Source organism: Choloepus didactylus, chromosome 1, assembly GCF_015220235.1.
Source record: "Choloepus didactylus isolate mChoDid1 chromosome 1, mChoDid1.pri, whole genome shotgun sequence".
Taxonomy (NCBI): Eukaryota; Metazoa; Chordata; class Mammalia; order Pilosa; family Megalonychidae; genus Choloepus; species Choloepus didactylus.
This window is the reverse complement of record NC_051307.1, coordinates 15,593,371-15,605,960: the sequence shown is the minus strand read 5'-3', so window position 1 is coordinate 15,605,960 and position 12,590 is coordinate 15,593,371. Positions and strand designations below refer to the sequence as shown.

General features: G+C 47.2%; 1 protein-coding gene across 2 annotated transcripts in view; it reads left to right on the top strand.

Annotated features, from left to right (window-relative positions):
* The window catches only part of EVA1C (eva-1 homolog C), a 67,289-nt gene that overhangs the window by 27,369 nt on the left and 27,330 nt on the right, over nucleotides 1–12,590 (top strand). For both annotated transcript variants that reach the window (XM_037832564.1, XM_037832572.1), the window contains exons 3-4: nucleotides 4,596–4,719; nucleotides 8,768–8,920. In XM_037832564.1, coding sequence (XP_037688492.1) covers nucleotides 4,596–4,719; nucleotides 8,768–8,920 — 277 coding nt within the window. The remainder of the gene's footprint in view (nucleotides 1–4,595; nucleotides 4,720–8,767; nucleotides 8,921–12,590) is intronic.

Sequence of the window (12,590 nt, the reverse complement as noted above, 5' to 3'; positions counted from 1 at the left end):
TGAAGAACTTCTGCAACTCATCAACAAAAAGACAACCAAATTAAAAAATGGGCAAAGGACTTAAATAGATATTTCTCCAAAGACATACGTATGTCCAATAAGCTCATGAAAAGATGCTCAACATCATTAGCCATTAGGGAAGTGCAAATCAAAACCACAGTGAAATACCACCTCACACCCACTAGAATGACTATTATTTTTTAAAAAATGGAAAATAGCAAGTGCTGACAAGGATATGGAGAAGCAGGTAATTGTGGGAATGTAAAATGCTGCACCTGCTGTGGAAAACAGTTTGATGCTTCCTCAAAAAGTTAAACGTAGAACTAAACATTATTCTTTGGTATATACTCAAAAGAATTGAAAGCAGGGACTCAGACAGGTATTTGTATGCCAGTGTTCGTAGCAGCATTATTAACAATAGCCAAAAGGTGGAAGCAACCCAAATATCCATCAACAGATGAACGGATAAACAAAATGTGGTATGTACACACAATGGAATATTATTCAGCTATAAAAAGAATTGAAGTTCTGATACATGGTACAACACAGATGAAACTTGAAGACATCATATTGAATGAAATAAGTCACACACAAAAGGAAAAATATTATATGATCTTGCTTATATGAAATAACTAGAATATACACGTTCTTAGAGACAGAAAGTAGAGTATTTGTTACCAGGGTCAAGGGTAAGGGGAAATGGGGAGTTACTGCTTCATGAGTGCCAAGTTTCCATTTGGGATGAAGGAGAAATTTTGGTGATGCTAATACAATATTGTGAATGTGATTAAATGCCACTGAATTGTATGGTTTGGAGTGGTTGAGATGGGAAACTTTATGTGGTATATATGTTGCTACAATTAAAAAAAGAGAGAGACACTAAAGAGACAGTGACAATTAAATGCAATGCATGACCCTGGATCATGGACTGGATCTCATTAGGGAGGAGAAAATGCCTAAAAGACATTATTGGGACAATTGAAAAAATTGGAATATGGACTGCATGCTTTGTATCAATGTTAAATTTCTTAAACTTGAACTTGATAGCTGTATATATGGTGGTTATGTAAGTTAGTGTCCGTGTTCTCAGGAAGTGTGCATGGAAGTATTGAGTGTTAGAGCAGCATGATACATGCAACCAACTCCCAAATGTTAGAAGATAGATATCAGATAGATAGATAGATAGATAGATAGATAGATGGATGATTAATAGAATGCTATGACAAATGTGGCAAAATGCTAATAGTTGGTAAATTTGGGAATGTGGGGGGTACATTGAAGTTCTATGTATTGTTTCTGTATTATTTTTGCAACTTTTATGTAAGTTTGAAATTATTTCAAAATAAAAAGTTTTAAAAAAACACACAGTAGGACGATTTTTCTATTTCTCACACCATTTACTGCTCCCATTGTATGCGCTGTAGTATCTGGGTTGGCATGTTATTGGTAAAAACGCCTACTGAGTAGCAAAAGAATTGCTAGAATTAATCCCTCTGACGTGGTTTTCATACTCCGTGGAGAGACAAGATGTTTCTTCTGGAAGCCCCACCCTACCCCCAGTCATTCCCCTTTGGGGCCATCCCGGAAGTCATATGCCCCCCCACCCCATTCCTCATCCCAAAGTACACAAGACCCAGGTACCAGGCTGTCTGCTGCCCTCCTAGGCATATAAAGAACAAAACAAAGGAAAAGCTTAAAAAAAAAAAACAGAAAAAGAATGTTGGGCGAGTGCTGGGAAGGTGTGAGGCCTAGCACTCTGGAGGCCCCCCGGGGCCCTGCCCTCCGCCTCTGCCAGCCAGGCCTGAGGGAAGATGTTCCCATACCCAGGCTGACAAGTTCGCATCTGCAAACATAACTCCGATGTTGTTTGGAGGGTTTGATTGCCAGAAACATCTCCATACAAGGCTCCTTCATCGGGAGATCAAGAGGTCTTTCCAGCACGTGGTTCAGACTGTGACTGGGAGCCAGGCAAGGCGCTTCCTCGAGGAGAGGGCTCAGCATGGGAGAGAGCAGGTTGCTGTGCGCACAGGAGCCCTCAGCTGCCCCAGCCCATGACTAAATGTCAACAGGAAGTCCCCCTCTCTGCATTTTCCAGCTCCTACTGCCGTTTAGAGACACGCCTGTCTTGATGCCCACTCTGCGGTTATGCCATGGAACCTTCCAGTGACATCTGAAGGCCGTGCCTCCCAGGGTTTTGCAGGGTTTCCTGGGCATTTTTCCTGACTGGACACACGTCTGCATGGGGGCAGGAGACAGGTGATACTCAGTAGGGACGGTGTCCTTCACGGAGATGTTCTGTGAGTGTTCCAGTTTGCTAATGCCCCGTTATGCAAAATACCAGAAATGGATCAGCTTTTATAAAGGGGGGTTATTTGGTTACACAGTTACAGTCTTAAGGCCATAAAGTGTCCAAGGTAACGCATCAGCAATCGGGTACCTTCACTGGAGGATGGCCAGTGGTGCCCGGAAAACCTCTGTTAGCTGGGAAGGCACGTGGCTGGCGTCTGCTCCAAAGTTCTGGTTTCAAAATGGCTTTCTCCCAGGACGTTGCTCTCTAGGGTGCAGCCCCTCAAAAATGTCACTCTTAGTTGCTCGTAGGGTGTTTGTCCTCTCTTAGCTTCTCTGGAGCAAAAGTCTGCTCTCAAAAGCTGTCTCCAAAAAATGTCTCTGTAAGCTGCAGCTCCTCTCTCAGCATCTGTGCATTCTTCAAAGTGTCCCTCTTGGCTGTGTCAAACTCGCTCCTTCTGTCTGAGCTTGTATAGGGCTCCAGTAAACTAATCAGGGCCCTTGCTGAATGAGCGGGGCCACATCTCCGTGGAAACACTCAAAGAATTACAATCTAATCAACACTAGTACGTCTGCCCACACAAGATTGCATCAAAGATAATGGCGTTTTGGGGGACATAATACATTCAAACTGGCACAGTGGGCTCCTGTGAAAACTTGGCAACTCCACACAGCACCTCAGAAAGCTTGTGAATCTGTGCTAAATTCACAAATAACCGGATTCTTATTAAAGTTTTTACTGTTCTTGGTGTCGTTTTTATGAGGACCAAGTCTAGGACCCCTGTATTTATCCTGGGCAGAGCTTGTTCTACCTGGATCCTGGAGCACAGAACAGCAGCAAAATGCTGGGCCTTTCCGTGCTCCTGGGCCGGCTGCCCCGTGAGCTTCCACTGACCAGAATCATTAACAAATGAGAGCTGAATAGAAAAAGTCAGGAGAGAGATTTCAGGGAGAGCTTTTTTAAAAACAAATTATTTTGTATTCTGGTAACATATATACAACACAGAATTTCCCAATTTAAACACTTTCAAGTTAATAATTCAGTAGAATTAATTACATGCACAATGTTGTGCTACCATCACCATCATCCATTAGCAAAACTTTTCCATCACCCCAAACAGAAACTCTGCACCCCATTTCCCCCTCCCCACCTGACCCCAGGTCATCTGTGATCTGCTTTCTGTCTGTATGGATTTGCTTATTCTAGTTATTTCATAGAAGTGAAATCCTACAATATTTGTCCCTTTGTGCTTGGTTTGTTTCACATGATGTCTTCCAGGTTCGTCCATGTTGTGGCATGTATCAGAACTTCATTCATTTTTACAGCTGAATAATATTCCATCATGTGCATATACCACATTTTGTTTTTCCATTTATCTGTTGATGGGTATTTGGGTGGCTTCCCCCTTTTGGCCGCTGTGGAGGATGCTCTTCTGAACACTGGCATACAAATACCTGCCTGGGTACCTGCTTCCAGTTCCTTTGAATATATACCTAGAAGTGGGATTGCCAGACCATATGGTAGTTCTGTGTTTAACTTTTGAGAAACCACTAAACTGTTTTCCACAGTGGTGGCACCATTTTACCTTCCCACCTGAAGGAACACTTTTAAACCACAGGCTTCAGAGAGTCTGAGTAATTCAGCTAAGGAAATTGGTCCACAAGGGGGGAAGGGGGCCCGTAGCCTTGAGTATGGTGAGGGTGGGAATCAGCCTTTTAATATTTAATTTTTGGCCTGTGTCATGGGTCAAAAGAGAAAACCCTGGAAAATGGTTTAGGTTTCCAAGGCTTTCCCCAAATGTTGAGCTCTCCTGTGGCCTGTTCAGTGTCATTTCTGAGGATGAAGAGCTATGATTTTGAGTTCTGCTCTCTGCAGCTCTCTCAGCGTTAAAAGTGGGGGGCCTCTTCTTGAGGGGACCCTGAAATCCCGTCAATCTGACTCTCTGTGATCCTCTGATCTTGCGTGTGCCTCCTGGAGCCTCCACACACAGAGCTTTTGCCAAAAGAATCGGCAGCCATGCCAGAGGAGCTTAATTGGAAGCTGGTTTGCTGCCGGGGACCTGGCACCCTCGGATCAGGTTTCTCCCCCTGGGAAAGAGCAGGGAGCCAGGGAGCCATCCCCTCAGCCCCATGTGTGCACTTCTGTCTTAGCTACAGCCCAGATCCATGTGAAATGCCTTCTGTGAGAACTTCGGGCCAGGTGGGGTGGCACCCCTCTCTCCTCAGAGCCCAGAGCAGCCCAGGCTTGGGGTCTCGTGGACACGGTGTGCCGTTTTCAAGCCTATCCCTTTTCTGCCCCCTCATTTTAGAAAGTGCTGGATGAGTGCCAGAACCAGCGGGCCTGCCACTTCCTGGTCAATAGCCGTGTTTTTGGACCTGACCTTTGTCCAGGAAGCAGTAAATACCTCCTGGTCTCCTTTAAATGCCAACCTAGTAAGTAACTTGTGGGGGGGTGGGCAGACACTGTATTTGGGGGTGTGGGTTTCCAGTTTCATTTAAACGCCTGATGAAATTTCTCTTCCTCTTGGTATTAGTTCAGTTTTGAAACTTGTTTAAATAGGGACATCGAGGTCCATCCGTCACACTTTTAATTTTGTGTTTGTGCGTGCAGGTGCGTGCTTACAAATCTATCAAAAATCCTTTCCAGTCTGTCAACCTCAGTTGTGTAAATGCTAAAGATATCAGAGGTGGTGGAATCTCGTGCTTTTCCTCATTGCCTGTCACCATTTCTTTGGCACACATGTTTTGTGAGTGATTAACTCTGCAAAAACAACCTAATAAGATAACTTGCAAAAATAATTGCTCTTCAGTGAATGGGTCCCACTTTGAGGGGTACAGGTCTGCCCAAGAGACACTGTAAGCAATTGCAGGACCAGAGCTTCCTGGGAATCCTCGGAAAAACTTGTTGAAAAGAACCCAGAGCAACAACATTTAATCAAAAATGTAAAGGTTGAGAATTTAAAAAAAAAAAACAAAACCTCACTGCCCCCCCAGTGCAATTGTTCTCATTCTTTGCATGTTGTCCTCTGTGGATTCCTGCCTCTGGAGCCCGCCAGGCCCTGGACCCTGGTAGCTCAGGTGCCTGAGGTGGGCCCGGCCCTGGTCACATGCGTGTGACCGACTCAAGTGCACAGAGAAGGAGAAGCCGCCCCGATCCTTAGAGCAGACTTCCAGGCTCGGCCCCAAGCCCTTTCCCTCTTAGGATCCAGATACCTCAGGACTGCCCCTGTGGCTGTGTCCTGTTACCACACACAGGCACTCACACTCACACATACACATGAACTCATGATGTACACATGTAGACACTTGCACACACACACTATCACATGCACATACATACCTATGCCTGTGTACACACTTGCACCCGTGCTGTCACACACATATGCACATATATGCACACTGTCACACTCACAGTGCACATTGACTTGAACACACTATCACACACACTGTCATACACATGCTTTTACACATACATGCACTGTTGCACTCATACATGCTATTACATGCAAGACATAAGTGCACACACACATTCACACATCCCATTGACATGTCATACATACATACACTGACTCACATACACAATCACACACATATTCACACTCACATACACTATCACACACTCGCACACATAGAAACTCTCACACCCCTATGCCTTATACACACTCAAACACACTCACATGTACATACACACTCATTCACATGTATATGCGATCACAAATACAAGCAGGTCCAAGTGTTGCAAACAGCCCAACCCCCACATTCCCGTCGACTCCTACCTCGCTCCATGAGACTCAGAAAAATCATCTCAAGATCCCTGTTTTCTTGGTCTCACTCCTCCAAGACTGAGGAAACTGCGTTCTCAAATCCTTTAGCTTTGCCTTCTGTTTCTCTTCCACCCCCCTGTCCCCTCCTTCCACGGTTAAAAAAGTTAACCATTTTAAAGCAGCCCTCGTTCAAAATGTTAATGATTTGAGAATCATTAACATTTTGCGGAATTGATGTTCTTTCATATTCTCTGTATGTTTGAAATTCCCATCATAAAAAGTTGGGAAAAACCAGTCCCTAATAGAAGGAAAGGGGTCCTTGCAGAATTGGCAGAGCCTTGCATACATCAGCACTAAGCCGCAGTCTCGTCACTACAGCATGCAGTCTAGTCTGCTTGTTATTTCATTTCAACCAGCATTTATTGAGCACCCACTGGATACAGGCATGGGGCTGCATGCTGGATATGAAGGGACCTCACATCTCATGGAGGCTTCTGGAATGCTAGCATCTTTTCCAGTCAGAGACCAATTACGAGCTCTGACCCAGCTCTAAAACAAATGTTTGTCCCTTGAGAAAAGCAGCGGCCATGCGAGTAGTTCTGAGTTTTGAAACCCAGACATGTCGCCCTAAGATGACAGTGAATTAGCATGTGACACTCACAGGCTCCCCCTTTCCAGGAGATAATTGCCCCACAATCTGAGGACAGAATCTCAGGCAACCTGGCAGCTGGCATCTGGAGGCCTTATGCGTGGGTGTTGGGTTACTCTGGGTTAGCTTTGCCAGCACCAAGGTTACCTTTAATAAACAGATTTTATCCTTCCAAAGGATGTGGCTAATAAATGCCTCTCATAATGTGCCTTAAAAACTCTTCTAATGTTTGAAAATTCTGATTCAAAAAAAAAAAAAAAAAAAGACAGAAACCATTCCCATTAAAAAAAAAAAATCTCTCCAGATAAGGGTTGGTTTTTGTCCTGCCTCCCCTTTCTTCCACCCCATTTTTTGGCTAGCTCTGCCGTGGGAAGGCATTCTTCACATTTTCCATATTCTCCCATTTGGAAGGGTGTTTCAGCTCTTTTGGCAGGTCTACCTGTGGCCTTGTTTCTGTACCAAACTCCTTGCCTTTGATGTTGGGCAAAATTTCGGTGTTGATAGGATTTAGCATCGACTAATAAACATCAAGGAAAAGCTGATGCCACGGTGACTTCACCCAAAAGTATTAAACTCTCCGATGTCAGGGTCCTACTTCGCGTTCTTTGTATTTAGAAAAAGGAAACAAAACTTTTCTTGACTCTAAGTGTAGGTTGTTATATTAAAATTTCAGCTCACATGTAAAGGCCATTCTAAACGTTTTGCTCACTCACCACTTCAGTTTCCCCGCCTAACAGTCCCTTGTGTGCAAGTTAAAATAAGAGAGGGGATGGGGGAGTTTTTGACCATCTGGAACCTGCTTTCTGCTCAGCTCCCTTCATTAATCTTAGAGGTTCCCATCATCATGTCTTAAAGGTCAGTGCCAAGGTTTCCCAGCCCCAAAGCCGATTGTAATCTTGATATCCTAAAAAAAAGTTTGCCTTTCTGCAGCTCAAAAGTTTGGCCTCACAGCTGCCTCTGCTTCCAATAGAAAGGCTTGGGGATTTGCAAGTTACAGGAAGGTGGAGTTTATCTTTGGAGATGATTTTCTTTCATATTTTGGGTTTGGGGTTTAAGCATCGTTGATTGCAGGATACCAAGATCCCGTCAGCCTCATCTCTCTGTAAGGCTTAAGGCTTACTCTGAAACCCATAGTAAGAAAAACATTTTACATTTTGACCTAATGCACATGCATATACACACAACTGACATTTCTTTTTTTTAATTACAAAACAGAGTTTATCCTGTCTTTGTGTGAGGCACTTTGATGTTTTCCAAACTCCTCCATTCTTTAATTTTTTTTTTAAAACTTCTGGTCACAACTCACTAAATGGATGGTATGACCCACTAATGGGTCTGAGCACTCAGATCAGAAAACTTTGGCTTGAGGTGTATTGGGAACCTGTGATTCCCCTTGCACCTCCAATCCAGGAAAATAATGCATAGGAACCCACAAGTAAGGGAAAGAAGTGGAAAGCACTGGGGCCCTAGTTCTCCTTTCTTCTCTGCAGTTTCCTCCCCAGCCCAGGCCAGCCCAAGACCCGTGTAACTTAGCCTTGTTTGCTATAAACTCTAGTGCTTGCTTGGCAGAGAGATGTGCCTGTTTGCTAGGTGGCTGTTGTTTCGAAGTGGGAAAGACCAGGACATGGGGTGATGGAGAGGGACAAGTGTTTTTTCCATCACTTTCTTTACAACAGGTTGTTGGGGAATGGCTCATCACACATGAAAATAGATGGCCATGGTCCACTTTATATTTTGCTTTGCTTTTGTTTTGAAAAGTTTAATAAGTGACTGACTAGGAGGAGATATTATGACAAAAGGTAGTGCTCAGAATATATAAATCATTCCTACAATTTTAAAAATCTGTAAAAACACTGTGTGCACAGGATTTGAAGAGGGAGTTGACAGACGGTGGTTTTGAGTGTTAAATGCATTAACTCCCAGTGTCAGAGACCCCATGAGCAGGCCAGGCCGTCCCCGCTGTCACCTTCTCGGGGTGCGGCCCCTGGGTTTGGGGGGCACTGGGAGGTGCTGGTAGTTTCCTTCCGAGGGAAGCTGATGGTGCCGCCCATATTTGTTTCTGCTTTAGATGAATTAAAAAACAAAACCGCGTGCGAAGACGAGGAGCTGAAGCTGCACTGCCACGAATCCAAGTACCTCAATATCTACTCGGCGACATATGGCAGGCGGGCCCTGGAGACGGGTGTCTGCTTCTCGGAAGCAGAGCCTCTGCCCCCCTTTGGTACGTGCTTTTATGGGGTCCCCGTGAGGGTGCTGTCTGAATAGATCTCGGCCCTGGAGCCCAGAGGAAGGAGGCTGACAGTCGGGGCAGGGCCCGGGTCAGAGGGAACATCAAGTGCCAAGGCCAGGCCTCATCCCACCCCATATCCCCAAGTCCATCAGCCGTTCAGTCATTCCACACCGAATAGTAATGAGCGCCTGCTGTATACTGGCCTTGTTCTAGGCATGGGGCTGTCATCGGTGGCCAAAATAGAGTTACACCCTCCTGGAGCTGACATTCCTGCTGTGGATGGGGAGGCAGTGGGAAAGCAGATAACAAGCAAGTTAATATGGGCTCATCTGTCGGGGACAGCAGATACCTGCCAAGGAGAAAAGCTCGTGAGGGAAGGGAGATGGGAAGGCCAGGGGTGCCCTGCAGGAGGTGCTGGTTGATAAAGCAGTGGGCATGCTGAAGAAGGCCAGGGGGTGAGCCTCAGACACCCGGGGAAGAGTGTCTAGGTAGAGAAAAGAGCCAGGTCAGAGGCCCTGGGGTCAGCCACAGCCTGGGTGTTCAGTGGGAGCAGAGCTTAGAGAACCTTCTTAGAAGCCTGCAGTGCGGCTATGAGAAGATGGCCAAGGCAGGGACCTGGCAAGGCCACCTCCGAGTCACCCTGTCTGAGCATTCTGCAGCCTCCGTCACAAAGCACCACAGACCGGTGCCTTAAAATGGCAGAAACTTACAGCTCACAGCTCTGGAAGCCGGAAGTCCAAATTCCAGGTGTCAGCAGTCCCTGCTCTCTCCGGAGGCTCTAGGGAGGAAACTATCCCTGGCTTCTGGTTGTGGCCGGCAATCCCGGGCCTCCTGTGCCTCAGTCGTCACCTGGCATTCTCCCGCTGTTATCTGTCTGTCTGTCTGTGTCCACATTGCCTTTTATAAGGACGCAGTCGTGTTGGATTGAGGACCCACCCTCCTCCAGCATGACCTCGTTTTAACTTGCCAAATTCCGTCTGTAAGGATCTTGTTTCCAAAGCAGGTACTGGAAAGTAGGGCTTCAGCAGATCTCTTGGGGGGACACAATTCAATCCATAGCACATCCCAACCTGTGGCGGAGAAAAGCCTAGATCCCCACCTGCTGTGTGGCTGAAAGGACAGACCCCACCAAGAGACAGCCAAAGGAACCCCACTTTATGGATCAGACTCTCAGCTGAGCTCCTTAATGAGTTTATTCATTCATCATGCTTGAAATTGAACATTAATTTAAAAAGAAGACATTCATGCATAAATAGTCTTGGACCTGAGAAAATAAAGTGAATATGAGGTGCCCTAACTGCACTGGTAAAGTCTCAGGAGAGGCATGAGAGAACCAATAAGCAGTTCGCAAGGGGCGTGAGCCACCCAAGGCCCGGCCCCCTGCATTCTGGAAGGCCCCTCTGTGGAGAGTAGCAGAGGGCCCATGGAAGCCCTGCCCTGGCAGACCGCAAGGGCAGGCCGAAGGTAATTAGGTCTGCCAAACAGGGCAGAAGCACCCCCGTAAGCTGAGTCCCCTTTGTGAGGACCTGGGTGCTTCTGCCCAGTTCCCCAGCCAGGGACCTGCGAGTCCCCAAAACTACATCCAACCCTGCGTAGCACCTGCATGAGTTCATAGATGGGAGCTGCAGCTTCGTCTCTTAAACGTCTGCACCCCTGCCCCCTGCTCCCTACTCCTGTGTTAGATACAGGGGTCCCTTGTGGACCACTGCAGGGACCCCCTCCTCCCAGCTTGCCTTTCTCCCCAGGGAGGCCAGAGGCAAACTTCTAGAAAGTAAATCTGGTCTCTGCCCTTCCTCACATCAGCCAGGGACCCCTCATTATCCTGGCTTCTTAGCTGGAAAAGAAGATCCTTGGTGGTCTACCTCTGTCTGCAAAATGGGACTCTATTTCCCAATATTGGGGAGGGGCACCCTGCTTCTCGGGTTTACTAAATCTAACAGCCAGAGGTGCTTTGGGAGACAGCGATAAGTAAAGTCTATTTCAGCTGTTCTTTTGAGGAGAAGAATTCAGTCTGCCAAGCTGGAAGATCTGCAGGCTGGATTATTTGCATTTAGTCATTTGCTGCCTTACGTTCCTAGTGAGTCGCCTGGGAGTTGGGTTTAAAAAGGGACAAGTCATCAGCCAAAGGAAATGTTAGCAGACGCCATGGCCAAAAGACAGGTTGCCATAGAGAGTTGGAGGCATCCTCAGGTCAGCCAGCCGCCCCAGTGCCACCCGTAACCCTTGTCCACCATGAACGGCCTGGGAAGGGAAGACTGGGTTTCCCTTGTCCAGCTCCTCAGGTTGCAAAGCTCGATGCTGGCAAACATAGCTCGCTTGCCTTCTCACCTTCCCCTCCCACCCTTGGCGCGCCTCTGTTCATTGTCCTATCCTACGTGTGCGTTCGCTGCATTCATGAACCACTGCCCAAATGCCAGAGACCTTGCCCAGGACTCTGGTGTGGGAAGAGGCTGGCTCGAAGGAAAACTCAGGGTCCCCAGAGTGTCCACTTCGTACTCCCCTCAGCCTCACACGGAATTGACTGTTCACATTTTTCAGATTAGAGCTAAATCCGTGTGTGCTTAACTGCACACCACTGGTTGCCCCAGGCTGATAGGTTTTCTAGATCTAACTGAATGCTAAGAAAGCTCTCCCTCCTTGGTCCAAGAAACTGTACACTTAGATTTTAACCTGCACTTGGCAGGTACCCTCCAGACCCCCCTGACAAACACACATACACACATGCACACCCACTCATCAGTTTATCCCTCTTGTGTAAACCTGCTTTATTATTGTCTTGACCTTAAAAAAGCACAATCTTGGGGCCCGCTGACCACCTGCCTGTAACCTCCGTACTTTCTGTGTTCTCCACACTGGGGCGGGGGGCGGGGGTTGTCTGGTCCTGCACCCCACATCCTCTCCTGCTGCCAGCGCACCCCAGGACCAGGGGTCCATTACCTGACTGGCCTCCCAGCCTCCCCGCTCCCCACTTACTTCTCTCCCTTAGTCCCTTTTCTCTTTGCAGCCAGAGGGATTTTATTTCCTAACACTGGGGAAAGATCACATCCCCTCCTTACTCAAATCCTGTTGTAATTAGAATAAGATCCAGTCTCCTAGCTGTGGCCCTGCTTCTCCCCCTCCCCTCCTTCCTCTGGCTACAGCGGCCTTCTTTTTTCCCCTGGAACACTGACCCTCACTCCTGCCCCAGGGCCTTTGCACACACTCTTTCAGTGCCTGGGAATGTTCTCACCCCATATCTTTGTGTGCCTGGCTCCATCTTGTCCTTCAGGAATCAGCTTAGGGGCCATCCCAGAGAGGTTTCCCTGAGCCCCCTGAGAGCACAGTGCCCCGTCCCTGTAGACCCTTTCAAGCCATCGCTCTGCTTGATATTCCTCATGGCCTGGGAGTGGTGGTTGGTGTAATGGACGGTCTCCCCAGGAGAAGGTGAGCTCTGCAGGGGCCGTGTCCTTCCCGTTTCCTGTGGAATTCCCAGGACTAGAGCACAGGGTAGGTGTTTGTGTGGGAGATGGACGGATGAGTCAGAAAACCTTCCAGATGAGGCACCTGCACCCGGCCCCTGTGGATGGCGATGGCCTCTGGGAACGTGGGCTTGGGGCTACCACAGCTTTCAGCCTCTCAGGAGATGCTGGAAATCCGGAGTTATTATATTTTTTCATGTGAA